This window comes from Pistacia vera, unplaced genomic scaffold (assembly GCF_008641045.1).
Source record: "Pistacia vera cultivar Batoury unplaced genomic scaffold, PisVer_v2 Contig734, whole genome shotgun sequence".
Lineage (NCBI taxonomy): Eukaryota > Viridiplantae > Streptophyta > Magnoliopsida > Sapindales > Anacardiaceae > Pistacia > Pistacia vera.
The window spans coordinates 344,987-361,054 of record NW_022196595.1 but is presented as its reverse complement, the minus strand read 5'-3'; the positions used below and the strand labels follow the sequence as shown (position 1 = coordinate 361,054).

Sequence of the window (16,068 nt, the reverse complement as noted above, 5' to 3'; positions counted from 1 at the left end):
GCATCTTTTTAAAGAGTAATACTAGCCTTATAAAGAGACATACAAAGAGACAAATCCAACCCTTAAAAGAAGGGAAAAAGAGAGAAAGAAAGACAATCATGAATTTTAAGGACTGAATTTATCTCTTTATATACTTCTTTGTAAGGCTAGTATTTGTAAGGCTAGTATTACTCATTTCTAAAACATATGCCTATGTTCATTACAACTCATAAAACCTTCCAAATTCAAATGCATCACATCACCTGTCAATACCATATTTTCCTGGCAACGAACAGTTCAAGTTGGAAAACTGCACCGACTGCAATAAAAAATCTTAAGAGACAGAAATAGAAAAAGAAATCTAAAGAAAACAAAATTCCTCACAACACATTGGTCTGCAAATTTCTTCTGGCATTTGAAACTGTGCTTGGCTTTGATTCTCTTTATATACAAACAGCCTTTAACTATGCACTCAAAAAAACCAAAAATATCTAAAAGAAAAATGGTAAAGAAAAATTATTAGAAGTCCTGTGTGGGTTATTAACAGATGGAAAAGTAGATGTCCTATAAAGCCCATGGAGATCATTGCCCATGATCTTGGTATACATTGACATTCATAATTCCAAATCGGGCACAATAATGTACAAACTGTGAGATTTCACTGTTGGTCTATTTGTCCAAGAAACCCCCAAAGAGGAACAGCGAAGTATTCACATGACGCCTTTCAGGCAGGAGCTGCTCTGTTTTCGGAACAGGTTTGACAGTTTGTTGTTCCTTGTCCGGAAATGGGAATGAAAGCGAAAGAGAAAGGGACGCAGACACATCCTCCTCCTTTCCCTTATCAGTCACCTTATCCGGAGGCTTGTCCTGGTTATTATTTTTGTCTACCGATCCAACAAAGAAAGGCAACATTCCCTTATTTGGTGGTTTCTTCTCAGCCCCTAAAGCAAGCTCGAGATTTGGAAACCCATCACGAAATTGATCCTCATCCTTCGATGAGAGTGCTTTCCATGGCATGGGGTTAGACCCCAACTGCAAATCTTTTACATGTGAATCCACAGGAAAGAAGTACCTCTCTGTAGTTCCCAAGTCCTCAGGAATAACTTTTTCATCACATAGCACATCACATCTCTTATCCTCAACTGAAGCACTGGGATGCAGATCATCTCTCTGTGATGAAAATCCGTCACTAAAAGAATCTCTATCTCTGGAACTACTATATCCATATGTTCCACTAAAACATGTCTTCGGCTTCTTGCTAGAACTTTCTCCATCTACAAATGCTTCTTTCCAAGTCATTTTTTGACTTATGCCGCTAGAATTTTCTGACACAGTTTCCTTTAGATCCAAGTGTAGGCGCTTATGGTGATTGGACTGCTGACAGTTGAGCCCTTTAAAGTTCAGGTTTCTACCCAAGGCAGTTTCTGTGTCTATATACTCATCATCATCCTTTAAGCACCTTTCAAGATCAACTTGATTTCTGCCCCTTATCATTAAATCTGGCATCTTCTCAGAAACAACAGTCACCTCATCACCTACAGGGAGAATTTTTAATTTTGAACTCTCTTCTCTGACAAACGGAGCACCTATATGCATTTCTGTCTTCTCAACTTTGTTGGAACCAATATCAGTTTTAATTTCTTCAAGAGAGGGTTTAAGCTCTGCGCCCTGCCTGCACACTGGAAGTTTACACTCTTCCTGCAAAAGTAATGAATAAATATTAATATGCATCATAAAGGAAGTGACTGTACGGCTTTGATATAAAAGAACATGACTGACAGAAGGCAACACATCAAGGAGCATAAGCAGCACATAATATGAAAAAAGAATGGTGAGCCGAAAATACAGCATAGCCAAAAAAAACATGCAGGCACCAACATGTTTTTATAAAAACTAAAAACACTTATATTAATTCAAGAAAAATTTACGAAAGTAAGGAACAAATTTTCCACAGTTTATGCATACATCTTCACGTTAGAACATCTCAAAATAGTCAAAATCTAAAAATACATATCTTAGGACATTATAAAGAGTCCTGAATTCAGCAAACGGCTAAAGACTAGACACCCTAAATCAATTCACTGGAACCTCCCAGTTATGACAAATAAAATAAAAAAGGCAAGCCTTAAAGTTCAAATGAAACAAAAACCAAAGAGAAGCCTGAAACAGGCTTTCTCCAATAAGGATTGGCTCCCTTCCCTTTCTATCTTCAAAAACTCTTTTAATTCTATTAAGATAACATAGAATAGCCATAGCTGAACAGCCCCATAACACTCTAGCTATCCTATTAAACCAGATAGGCTTGATGTTTTCTCTGATAAGACCAACACAAGAACAAAGGAGCCAGAGATTTGAGGCAAAAATGAGACTAATCCACAGCTACAAACCTATATGCTCACTCCAGGAACAAGTGGTCTAAGCTCTCAGCCTCCCTTACACATCATGCGCCAATTGGCAGAAAAGAACATGTTGGATCATCTTATTTGAAACATCTCATAAGAGCATACATTTTCCAATAAACCACAAACACATATATCCTACTAGATTGACATGGAGTTCCAGCATCAAAGCATATGCTCATTATATATGGCATAATGGACTGCAGCAGCTGAGAATTATTTGTCAGGCTGGTTGTTTGGTGCTTGCTTCTATCTTCGTAAATAACCAAATCAGACTACATATTTGCATATATCAATTACGTTGGATTTAGAACTGAAAAAAATAATCTCCTAGTATTTTCTTTTTTGACAATTGATTTCAAACACTTCCAATCGTGGAAAGATAATTGATTATTTCCAAAATTATAGGGGATAACAAAAATTTTGAATTCAAATATTGAATAACTCTGCTGCTTCTGCAGTCCAATAAGCGCATCTATAAGGGGTTAAACCTAATCTGATATGGATATCCTCAAGAAAAATGCGAAAGCTTAAAAGGATTTGGGGGGAAATGATAGAAACCAGAGGAGATATTCAATGGAGAGATGAAAAGAGTTTCTAGGTGTGAAATGATGTAGAAAGAGGATGTAGCATGATTGAACACATATCTAGTATATTAAAGAAAACAGAAAAAAATCTGCAAGCCAAAAGATTTCAACACTAATATGAAGTACGAAAAAAAAAAAAGTATAAACACTAGAAAAATAATGCTGTAGGAAAATAACCTACCTAAGAATGAAATTCATAGACATCTTCACCAAACCATTAATAAGATCAGAAAGATACAATAAAACCAATGTTGGCACCATTCTTCACAAACAAATTAATCTAGTTTAAAATTGTGAAATTAAGAAACCCAGAATTAGTAAATAAACATAAAACATACAAATAAAAAGTTTAGGCTCAATTGGAGTTGTTGTAACTTTCAACTTAACCACTTTTTGCTCTATTGTGGAAAGAATCAATTATATCTGTGCTTTCAAAAGCGATATGTGTTAAAATTGATTTTCAAAGTCCTATTACACGTTTAACAAGTGCAATGAACATACTTTATCTCAGAAAATATTTTTAAGAACTATAAAAATTATTTAATTAATTAAATTAATAATCAATTGAAAACATTAAAAAAGAAAAAGATCCTCTGGCCAATGGCCTGGTTGCTGCCAGCTTCAGCCCTTTCTTGTTATGGTGCATCTTGCAACACAATCAAACTATAAGTGATAAAAAGGCTAGTATGACTGGTTTTTTAATAATGAAGTATCAAATTCTTAATTTAATTAGATAATTATTAGAGAAATAGACAAAAATGACTACATTTGAGGGGTGCTAAACGAAAATAAGCTACTCTCAAGTGTCTCCTCCATATTAAAGACCAACTCCAATAAACCAAATGCCATTTCTATTCTATATTCAATACTTTCTTCTTTCTCTACTTGAATCAATTACAAGCCATGAAGTTGAACAATTTTTGGCTATCCAGATATTTATGATTATTCATTATTTTTGTTCAATTCATATTGTAATATAATGGACAGTATGTTAGAAGCTTACTTTTCATGATCTAGAAAACCTAGAGTTCTTAGATTTGATTTAAATGTCTAATGCTTCGTGTTAATGTCATGAATTATTGAATATAAATGATGTATGGCTGATGAAATACATTAAAAGTAGCCTAGTTGGATTAGCATGTAGTGGAATCCCAACATGGTGAAGCAAAACCTCGTGAGATTGAATTTTCTTTTTCCTAGAAAACCCCATAAACGTGAACCACCTCATGGAATGGGGGTTTCAGAACCAAAAACCCTGATCCCACAAATATATCAGCGGTTTCAGAACCAAAACTCGCGATCCCAAAGTAAGCTCCTAGAACCATAGGTTTCTGGTTTGTTTTTTAGAGTACTTGCTCCCTAAACCAAGGTTTCCCAACAATTCCCACTTACAATCAAGTTTCATCAAAAACTCTTATTCTCTACAGTTAGGATCCCACATGGAAGGGAAAAGAGTGGGTATGTGGGTTATAAAGGGCTTGGACACCCTCCCTTGGCAAACTAGTTTTCCAAGGAGAGTTCTACCCAAGCCCATGAAAAGCCCACTGCCTAGTCCAATTATTTGAGTTGTTAGATGGGTATCTACCAAATGTTATCAAAGCCAAACCCCGCCCGAGCCCATGTTCTGGAAAGGGCGACCTGGGAAAGGGCTACCTAGGAAGGGGCGACCTCTGAGAGTAAGGTACTCAGAGTGAAGCCATCCAGAGGGGGCCAACAATGTTTCGAAAAAGGCGACCTAGGAAAGGGCTACCTGGGAAGGGACGACCTGGGAGAGTAAGCCACCCAAAGTACAGCCGTCAAGAATGGGCCAAAGTGGACATTAGGTCTCGAAGCGTGGGGAATGTTAAGATCCCACATTGGAAGGAAAAAGGGTAGGCATGTGGGTTATAAAGGGCTTGGGCACCCTCCCTTGGCAAGCCAATTTTCCAAGGAAAGTTCCACCCAAGCCCATGAAAGGCCCACTATCCAGCCCAATTGTTTGAGTTGTTAGATGGGTATCTATCATCTACAAACAGAATAAATCACCAAAAATCTCACCAAGATTTTAATATTTAACACAATATATACCCTAACTATCAAACAACACAAACAAATCTAACACCAAGTATTCAAAACTAAATCAATACAAGTCTTAATCTGTCCAAAACAATAAACATAAGCAATTCTTCTTAAATTTTGCAGTTGAGTTGAGTTGTGAAATAGATAATAAAGAGGGGAGAGAGAGACAAGAAGTGGAAGATATAGGTCTTAATTGTTGTTTTACTATGGGAGTATTTTGTCATTGTCCTTTTTGGTGGTCAATATGGAGGACAAATTTGAGTGGTTATTTTTATTAACACCCCCCGCAACTGTGTTCATTTTCTCTAATTTCCCTAATCATTAGTACAAATTTATTTTGCAATTTGTATTGTTTTATAAGGGTTTTCTTTAATTGGACATTGACATTATCAACTTCAAGAAATAATATGATTTTGAAAAGATACTCGAGGTTATTTTTCAAAATCTTTTATTAAATTGATTATGAAAAATCAACTTGAAACAGTTGCGAGTCCTAGATTGAGAAATAAATGACTATTTCCAAACTACATCAACCCTAAACAAGCACTTATTCTCTTTAGTCTCTGAGTGTAAACCATGTATTTCACAGGAATCCTATCAATGCCAAATTCAACATGAACATACACCACAAACAAGGACATGAATAAAAAAACCAAGCAATTATATGAAACAACAGTCAGGAAGTACTTGACATCTTGTTTGTCAATCTACATACAAGCAGAAGTAAATAAACCTTACCAGGGGAGGAGTGGTGCATCTCATTTCCTGGGAGAATTGAGTGGTTGTTGCAGACCTTGACATAAATCTGGAGTCAAGTCCATCCTGTTGCTGAGAGTGGGCTTGTGAACCCAAAGATGTCTGCTCATCACAAGATGCCTTGTTTTCACAATCCCCGTTTACTGTGATGCCTGCCTTGTCAGGACAACTGAATGCTGGGGCTATGTTACGAGAACTATCAGAAGCAGATGAATCTTTATCTACATGCTTGGGCAAACATAGATTCTTAGACAAAGACATGTCATCAGCAGAAATATCTCTCTCCAGGGACACCATATTCAAACCACCAATAATACTTGAATTCTTTGCGGCATTGGAGCAACTCATTCTCCTTGCCCTGAATACACCCCATAGGAAAAATAGCAAATTCCAACCTGCCAAAAACAAATAAATGAATTTTAGCATTTAGCATGATTCTAAATTAATATTATATTATTTAATTTGACCACAAATTCTGGCATCCAAGCAGCAGTGATCTAATCCAGCAGCAAAGTAACTTGAATCCCCAGTAAAGGCATTGTTCTCTCAGTGCGAAACAAAAATGTGACTACATAAAGCAGCATGACCATCAAAATAGTTGCAAGCATCAGCAATGGAAAGGTTTCTAACTCCATAGAAGCATGTTGTTAATCTTGATAAGTACCATAAACAGACACACAGAAATACATTCATAAGAAACCCCTGAAGAAGATCGTTTCCACCTTCAAGCATATTCTTACCCTCTTGATGCATATCATAAACACAAAAATACACACACTCACAAACATATGTATATAAGAAATCCCTAAATACCTCTTTATTCTCAGTCAACAAGTATTCACAGATCTTCAATGCACCCCCAATTGAGGTATAGTATATTAAATATAATATTGTACACAATGCAGATATCAAAACTCCAGAGTTTGTCATCTCATAAGCATGGTGCCCGGCAGACAAATTTATTAGTGCAAGCCTCAGAATTTGCATTGGAAAGATATATATTCTGGCCTCACCGTAGGGTCAAGCACAATAAACTATCTAAATTAAACTGGGTGCTTCTACGATAATTAAGAGCTGATTCTTACGCTGACAATTCTCAGGAAGCTGGCTGGATGGGAAAATCAGGAGTTCAATACCATCTAGGTTTCCCTTCAGTGCTAAATCATTCTTCATCATGCTATCCAGCAGAAACTTGTAGTTTCTCTCATAGCTGTAGCAGAATTAAACAAAAATTAAAGTAGAGAACAGTACAAAATATAAAGCACCCGGAAGACCGTTGTTGAATTAAAAGATAAAATAAAATAAGTTATCATGCACTGACCTCTCATGATCTTTGGCAAAGAAGTAAAGAGCAATATTATCTTCTTTTGCACCGCCTTCATGAAACTTCATTGGCCATGTGCTCAAGCGAGGTACTTCATTCAATTGAATTTTCTGGGGAAATTTGTTCACCATTTCAAGAACTTTAGGTGATGCATAAGATGATAGGTGCGCTTGAATTCCACCGCATAAATCTGGAATTTTTCCTCCCTTATATACCTCAAATTCCCCCCTGCAGGTATGCAATAGAAGCTAAAGTACTTGAAATTTCAAGAAGCAAGATACAACCACCAAAGAATCATATATAAGAAAAAGAAAAGAAAACAAATGCAGAGTCTCCAATAAATGAAGATAATGATTTAAAATGGGAAGAGGATCTCACTGCCAAATGTATTCATGCTCTGGGATGGCTGACATCTTTAAAAGAATAGACGATGCTGCCAAAGCGTGACCAGACAAGTCCTTCATTGGAGCCTTTCCAAAAGGAGCAGTAAAACTTGGATCCCTAACTCTCAAATCAGAGGAATTAGCACCAAACTGTTTGGCATGATTGATTGTTGATTGTTTGTAAGAGTCAGAGGAACCGTTTCGGATATTGGTTTGTGCTTCATGTGTTTCTTCAAACAAAATCATATTCTTCGTCTTATTTGAGACTGATAATTGCTCTTGAGAAGCTCTTTCACAATCCAAATCCAACCCATCTGATTGATCATTCACTCTATTCTTTCCATATGATACAGGCAATTTATTCATGGCGGCCTCAATTGCAGCTTTCAACTTATTACCTTTGATCATCTCCTCCCTAGAATTCTTTCCAGCAGGTATATCAATACCAGAAACCTGTGGGCTAGTAATGGGGCAACTTTCCACATCATGACCCATTTCTTTACACTTTTGACATGGAACACCTTTTGAACCAGTAGTAAGAGTAGGCCTTGGACGACTAACATTGAGTTTTTCACCCTGAGTTGTTGATTCCAGTGATCGAGGTAGACAATCTTGCAGAATTTCATTAACACTATTTGATGGCCTATCAGCAGTCCAAGAAGAACTGGATGAGGGCTCATCCTTGGGGATAACAAGGTTTGGCTTCTGTTCAGCAGAAGAACTGGACATTCCATTCATAGACGAAGCTCCAACTGCATTGTTCAAACAACAAAACAATCTCTTAGTTTTGCACAAACCAAAATGAAAGAAAAGGAAACCTAATGTTTAAGAAAAAATATGTGGTAACAGTGAGAATGAAAAAAATGATAAACAGCATTAGCATGATCTTTTGTCAACAAAGGGCATACCCGGAGAAGCTGGAACTTCTGCACCTCTACGAGCTAGATTGCTGTTTGATTTTGGCAAAATACTTACTTTTCCTTCAGATTTCACAACCTTTGACTCACGGTTGTTGCCTGCAGATGCAAGAGGCACCGTTTCACCACGAGATGTGAGCTTTTGATCAACCTTGGGTGTTGAGACGACAGCACTAGCAGTTGCTGAAACAGCATGAGACTTATCCAACTTCGACAAATTTTTCCTTTCAAATAGAGTGCGCTCTTTCAATTGTTTTAGTCCTTTCAGATCCTGAGACAATCGAGGTGAAACGGCTCTAAATTTTGATTCGCTAGTACTTGTACGGCCAAAATTTGTAGATTTAAACGACTGAGATTTGCTCATTGCTCTAGAAAACCCTTCTTTCATATCAAGGGGTGCTTGCTCTCTGCTCCCTTTCTGTTTTTGAAGAATAACTTCAGGAACAGGTTTCACTTTTGGCTTGGTGCTGAATGAATTGGATTTAAATAAATTACCTGAACAATAAAAAACGTGAATCACTGCCCAAAATAATATGAATATATCACAACGAAAAGAGCATTTTTGGCTTTTGCATAAATAATGTGTAAAAAAGATTTTGAGCCAGCAGAAAGGTGTATACCCTTGGGTGTTTGAAGCAGCAGACCAGTAGGAGAACGTGCAGTTTCTGAGACATCATTGCTGGAAATATTACCAAAAGATGCTGGCTTTACTTTCCCCTTATCTATGCTTTTGAATGAACTATCCCGTGATAAAGAAGCTGCTCTGGTAGGGCTGGATGATTTTGTTGGTCCTAGACTTGTTTCAACAGCCAGCCTTTTAGCTGCTGCAGCAGGCTCTAGATTTTCAGCTTGTCTCTTACCAAAGCTTTGTGTACTTAATTTGTTTGTTCTTTTACCCTCTGTATCTAAAACTTTAAAAGTGGATTTTACAAAATGATCAGAATATAAAGTGCTCATGTTTCTGCAATAATGATTTTTTACTCAAAACCCAACATGTTATTTCAGTTTTACCTACCTTGCTTATGATTTTCAGTTTCCTCCGCAAACTTGCATTCTTCACATAGCCATTCACCTTCAGGAAGTTTTTGAAGCATTTCTTTCATGCAATAGCTTTTATATATAGCAAAAACAATGTTAAGACTCGATCTGTAATATTAAATACTAAAAATTGCTATAGGCAACAAAGATAAGAGACTGTATATACTTACGTGTGCTCTGCCCCATCACTGCATTTACTACAAATAGCAAGCAAATCCTCTCGTCCTGCATCCCCACAAATATCACATACTTTTACCTGTTTCAAAAAAAAGAATGTGCTCAGCAAGTATATTCATTTTCAATAACTTAGATTATCAAGTGAATACAGAAAAGGGAAGGAAGGATCCCAAACAAGTCAAAATGAATCCCAGTGGTCATCTCCAGGCTAAACTAGACTGAGCGTCAATTGAACGCAACCATAATCCATTTAACCAAAACATAAACAAGAACAATCTTGAGCTCACTGGTAATGAATACATCTATTCCAAGTTACTTTTCTTTTTTCTTTTCAATGAAGCAGAAAAAGTGAAAGCATCATTTACTCACATCATGTTCTACAATGTCTGACTCATCACTATCATCCCCAGAAGCTGCTTGTGGAAGCTGGGTGTCAGGTAAATCCAACTCATTGAACTTCAAATCATGTTCATCATGGCCTGAACTTTTACAAGCTTCATCAGGTGGTTCCCCACTATCCTTCTCAACTTCTGCTTCTGACTTTGGAGATATTTTTGTCAAGACTTCAGGAAAGCCTCCAATAAGCAACTTGTCACTGTGAGAATGAGAAAATGGACTTTGAACCTTTGGAGAACCACAACCAGTATCAGCCTTTTTTGCTGAAGGAATATCTGAGGAGCCTAATTTCTGGGAAAATGGTGCCTTCCCAGATCCTTCTGGACCTAAACTACAAACTAAAGCTGAACTATGAGATAAATTCTTAAAGTCTACATATCTGTCACCATCTGCTGCATCAGCATCATTGGCTCTACTAACACTTGACATATTATCGTCATGTCCTTCCACACCTTTGGTATCATCATACTTAGCAGAGAAGATTCTCTGATCCAAAACAGAGTCAGGTTTTGGAGATAGTTGATCCTCTGCACCAGCTCCACCAGAGGACAACTTTGGATGTGTATCAAAATCTTCTGAAGTAACAGATATATCACAAGACCTAACGGTTGCTTTGCTTTCAGCATTCACCGAGAAAGAATCATGACTTGAATTGGCACTGAGCAGGTTACTTGCTTCACTGGCAGCATGTTGAAGGCTGCCACATGGTCTACCTTTAGAGCCAACATTGTCATTACCAGAAAACTGACTAGCTGTTGTTTCGCGACATGTCTCATCAGAGAACTCATCAATCTTTGATCCCATGATAGCTATCTTGCGATGCATACAAGATGAACAAGGAGCGGAACAGACGTTACAAGTTCCAGATTCTGCTCTCATAAGATTTTTTCGACTCATGGAATGCTTGCCAAATTTTCTTTCAGCCTGTGATGTTACCTACTAAAAACAAAGAAAAATTTAATTAAGCCAAGAGCCAAAAAGAACAAAAATGACAGTCCTTAAAAAACATATGTTCATCCATTTCCGGCCAACAAGAATAATATGAAGATAAATCCCACCTTAGCAGTAAATCCATGTCAAACTAGGAAAACTAAAATTAAAATTTAATGAATTGATAAAACAGTTTAAATGATATCTCAGAAGTATAGCGCATTCAAAGACACATAACTGAAATGACCATCACTATATCTACAGTAAGCATAATTCTAATTTAGTAACTTGTCTCAGTGCACATAAAATTTACCCCAAAACTCCAGGCATAAGAAAAGTCGCCAACCACACTATTGTTGGTCCAGACTTTCAACTACCAATTGACTCCTCGTTCCTTAGATGATACCCTGAATAGTCTTAACATAGAGCAATCTATAAAATAAAAATAAAAGATCATGTCCCAAACTTCCTTGCAAGCCTCATATTAGTACAAGTTTTATACTAGGACATAATTTTGCATTTTTAAGATGCCACCCTCTTGCTTGGACAACAGTCTGTCATACTCCTGCAACTCCTCACAGAAAGATGGCTTTTTTTCTTGATTTTAGTGTAAAGAATAACTCATTCTTTCCTGCTTCTAATCTCCAAATTATACCCTGGAAACATTTAAGGCTAGGAAAACATGCAAATATTTCAGAGCTTTATAATCAGCAACACACTAGTGTTCACATTTTTGCATATCAACCCAAATATATTGCAATACACCTGGTTTAGCCAATGCTTACCATTTATAAATTGAAAAATTGATTCTCAATGCTTACTGTATCTTAATTGAGCTTGAAGCCAAGAAGTATCTACTTCAGTGTGCTTCTAAATAGTTCCAAAGTATATAAATAATGTCTTGGACCCTCCTTTTTTCCAGAAAAAAAAGTCCACCCAGTTCATCAAAAAAACTAAACAAAACCCTTACCATATAAGCAGAAAAGAGTCTCATGAAGAAAGACCGTCAATATGGCCTTAATTTTATCTTTTGAAAAAAAAAAATCCTACCATAGTGTAGGCCATGGTAAAAGGGGTCAATTCTTGAAAACATATGTATGTCTAGAATATATATTGACATGATTAAATTCATGCTTGTCAAAAGGAAAACAAAAAAGGGTGATGGGCCACTCGAGAACCATCTATGATATATATATATATATATATACACACACAAGAATGCCGCCCAGAGATTAGAGCATAACAGAAGACAAAGCGAAAGGTTTCTGACATTCTTTGATCCATAAAAAAAATAAAAAAATAAAAAAAAACATATATAACACAATGTTTCATCAAGCAATACATGGAATGCCTTGGTTTAGCCTTATCATTCCTGTTTAAGATTCGAACATACCCAAAGCTAAGAAAAACATTTATATCCTACAATATGTTTCTTTCTACTCCTACATTGTCAGGGGGGGAAAAACTTACTAAATAATTTGAAATTCCAGCAATCCACTAAACATACCAATTGTAACAGTGATGATTCTCATTCTACTTCAATCAATCTTATTTTACTGCATAACAATGACTCAATTTTTTTGTGCATAGCCTAATCAATGCCTTCATGGGGGTAAATATGTGGGTCAGCATGAAGACTCGACTATTTCCAGAACATAGGCCAACATATTCTTAAGGTTTTCCATCCAACCCATGTTCTTAAGACTCCAAACCAACATCTTTTCCTGCATGAAAACTTCAAAAAATTTGAGATGCTATAATGTGGTTTGAGCAACATAGACACAAATGTATCCTCTTCAAAGTACTTCCAACTAACAAGACTTATCATTTCTAAGCACATCTAATCAGCAATCCACCCCTACAAAATCCTAATACCATTACAGCTCATTCCTGCCTATAGAAATGTTATATTAACCCAAGCATGCTATTAAGAATGTATTATTTCTAGTCTTTTTTCCAGTCCAAGTAAATCCAATATCCTTTCATAACATATTTGAAGGGTAAGATGGCTAGGCCAAAAGCAGCTCTTATGGAGTACCAGAATCAGTCAGCAAGTCACTAGGTAAAGTTTTTCTTCCTTTTTTTTTTTCTNAATAAAAAAAACATATATAACACAATGTTTCATCAAGCAATACATGGAATGCCTTGGTTTAGCCTTATCATTCCTGTTTAAGATTCGAACATACCCAAAGCTAAGAAAAACATTTATATCCTGCAATATGTTTCTTTCTACTCCTACATTGTCAGGGGGGGGAACTTACTAAATACTTTGAAATTTCCAGCAATCCACTAAACATACCAATTGTAACAGTGATGATTCTCATTCTACTTCAATCAATCTTATTTTACTGCATAACAATGACTCAATTTTTTTGTGCATAGCCTAATCAATGCCTTCATGGGAGTAAATATGTGGGTCAGCATGAAGACTCGACTATTTCCAGAACATAGGCCAACATATTCTTAAGGTTTTCCATCCAATACATGTTCTTAAGACTCCAAACCAACATCTTTTCCTGCATGAAAATTTCAAAAAATTTGAGATGCTATAATGTGGTTTGAGCAACATAGACACAAATGTATCCTCTTCAAAGGACTTCCAACTAACAAGACTTATCATTTCTAAGCACATCTAATCTGCAATCCACCCCTACAAAATCCTAATACCATTACAGCTCATTCCTGCCTATAGAAATGTTATATAAACCCAAGCATGCTATTAAGAATGCATTATTTCTAGTCTTTTTTCCAGTCCAAGTAAATCCAATCTCCCTTCATAACATATTTGAAGGGCAAGATGGCTAGGCCAAAAGCAGCTCTTATGGAGTACCAGAATCAGTCAGCAAGTCACTAGGTAAAGTTTTTCTTCCTTTTTTTTTTTCTTTTTTCTTTTTTTTTTTTCTTTTTTTTTGGTAAAAGGAACAAGAAGTATGTGTCCTGATTCAAAAAAACATACTAAAAGGAAGGACATGCTGAGTCTCTAGATGACTGTGTCCCACAATTTAAAAGCACTAAAATTTCAAAAATACAACCTAATTCACAAAAAATTTCACTGAAAGGTTGAAGGATAAAAAAAATACAACTTGTAGAAGATGTGTGCAACTCAATATTTATGCATCTTCTCCTAACAAACAGCCCTCTGTTTCAATGAAGGTTTCCAAGTTTTGCACTACCGAAACAACTTTTATTTCAACTCCTTCAAAGTTCCCTTAACTTTTATACTTTTCAAGTTTTATTAATATGGCAAACGATATGTAAAATCTAGACAAGATCACCACATCAGTAGTGAAAATCAAAAAATACATAGATAGAGGGGAATTTAGATTTCGATCAGTCAATATATGAAATTAAGAGTCAGATAACTTAATTCATCATACACAGAACTAAAATAATTATTTTCCATACAAAGATATGATCAGTTTACCATTGCAACTAATCACACCGGTTATATAAACTGAAATGATGACAATCAGACGTCAAATTTCTCAATACACAAATAGATGTAATTCAATGTTCACAAGGAATAACTATCATATTAATGTTCATAATGAAAAGAGAATGGTTCATGCAATTTCAAGAATACTAAAAGGCAAACAGCTTGCCCTGTGCTAAGTTTTCATTACCTTCTATTCACCAAAGTCTAGACTTACGCAATACTATTAACCATAAACAGGTTCATGCATTCTTGAAAACACATTAAGAAAGCTTCACAGTCTCAGTTGTTCATATGCCATAAACATGAAGGCAAAAATGAACAAGAAACAAGAGGGAAATGGGGAGATTTGCAGATAAGAAAACAGTATGTAAATTACCATGTTATCTCACCATATTCTTCTCGACATCAAGATCTGCTTCCTCTCCGGGTCCTTGCATGCGGCAACTGCCTCTCAAAACTGGTGTGATCTAAAAAGCCCATTAAAAATTATATCAATTAGTACACCCAACACTGTTTACTGAGAAGCTGATACATATAACAATCTTAAGATATTAGATCACGCTGGAAGCTCAATCACTAAAAGCTTCAAACATATTTCACCTTTTAATCAAAGAACAAAGCCCAACAACACCCAAAAATTAAAAAAAAGAAAAAGAAAATGCTACAATTTCTCCAAGTAGCTAAAAACCCTAATTTTTAACGCACAATCAAAACCCACCCTACTATAACAAAAATCCCAATCAAACAGAAATTAATACAAAACAGACAATTAATTTCCCTAATTCAACAACAAACTTAATCAAAAATCAAAACTTGAATAGAACAATTAGCACAGTAATTGAAACACTAAATTACCAAAATAAAAACATAACAAAACCCTAATCGCAAAACATCCTTGCCTCTATTTGATAAATTAATTTCGTTGCATTGTAAAGCTCCTCAACACTTCGTTCCTTCCTTTCGGCTGCCAATCGATCGTCAACAGACCCTAACATCAACTCTTCGATTCTAAATTTAAACACAAAATTGCAAAAATCACAACATGCCTCTGCGTATTTCTCTCTCGATTCTCACTCTAATCTCAATTCAGGCGCGTTACAGATGCAATTGAACACAATATATTTCTCCTAATTCGTCACGAACACCCGCAAGATTGAAAGTTTATATCTATATTTCAACAGTTTGAATGATCTGAGAAATGAAAGAAATATTTAAAATAGTTGAAGGTACGAGGATTTTCTTCGTCTACAGAGCTTTAAATTACTTCTCTCTAGAATTAGGGGAAATATTTCTCTCTCCCTTTATTTATTTTTTTCTTTTTCTTTTGTTATTTATATTTTAAATTTCGTGAATTTTGGATTTTATATCCGAATTTTTGTCAGGTGTTCTAATATTCGGTCCATACCCTTTGAGGGTCTCATACGCCGTGGAAATAAGTATTTTGTATTTTTGAAAGAGGAATTATTAAGTGGATATTTGTTAATTAAAATTCAATGAAAACTTTAAAAGATGTAAATCATTAAAAACGAGATACTGTACTTGATAGTATTGGACAATTAAAATTAAAACTTAAAAAGGGTATTTGAATAATTATAATGCATAACTTATATTTAAAAATCTTATAAGTAAAATAATTTGATAAAGAGACAAATAATCTCCAAAGATAAGAGAAACAAAAAATGAAAAAT

The 16,068-nt window shown here is 35.6% G+C and overlaps 1 protein-coding gene across 5 annotated transcripts; it reads right to left on the bottom strand.

The window, feature by feature from the left end:
* Window positions 1–369: 369 nt before the first annotated feature.
* On the bottom strand, window positions 370–15,690 carry LOC116115221. Of its 5 annotated transcripts, none has more exons than XM_031401379.1 (12): window positions 15,280–15,690; window positions 14,770–14,847; window positions 9,988–10,950; window positions 9,612–9,697; window positions 9,419–9,513; window positions 9,024–9,314; window positions 8,395–8,898; window positions 7,482–8,238; window positions 7,101–7,331; window positions 6,865–6,989; window positions 5,762–6,174; window positions 370–1,677 (listed from the first exon to the last, which is right to left on the bottom strand). In XM_031401379.1, the coding sequence occupies exons 1-12, from the start codon at window positions 15,373–15,375 to the stop codon at window positions 649–651; spliced, it is 4,668 nt and encodes a 1,555-aa protein (XP_031257239.1). In that variant the 5' UTR covers window positions 15,376–15,690; the 3' UTR covers window positions 370–648. The 5 variants fall into 5 exon arrangements, with proteins under 5 accessions (XP_031257239.1, XP_031257240.1, XP_031257242.1 ...); XM_031401380.1 differs by having other exon boundaries at window positions 9,024–9,308; XM_031401382.1 differs by lacking the exon at window positions 15,280–15,690 and having other exon boundaries at window positions 9,988–10,953; window positions 14,770–14,849.
* Window positions 15,691–16,068: the final 378 nt, after the last annotated feature.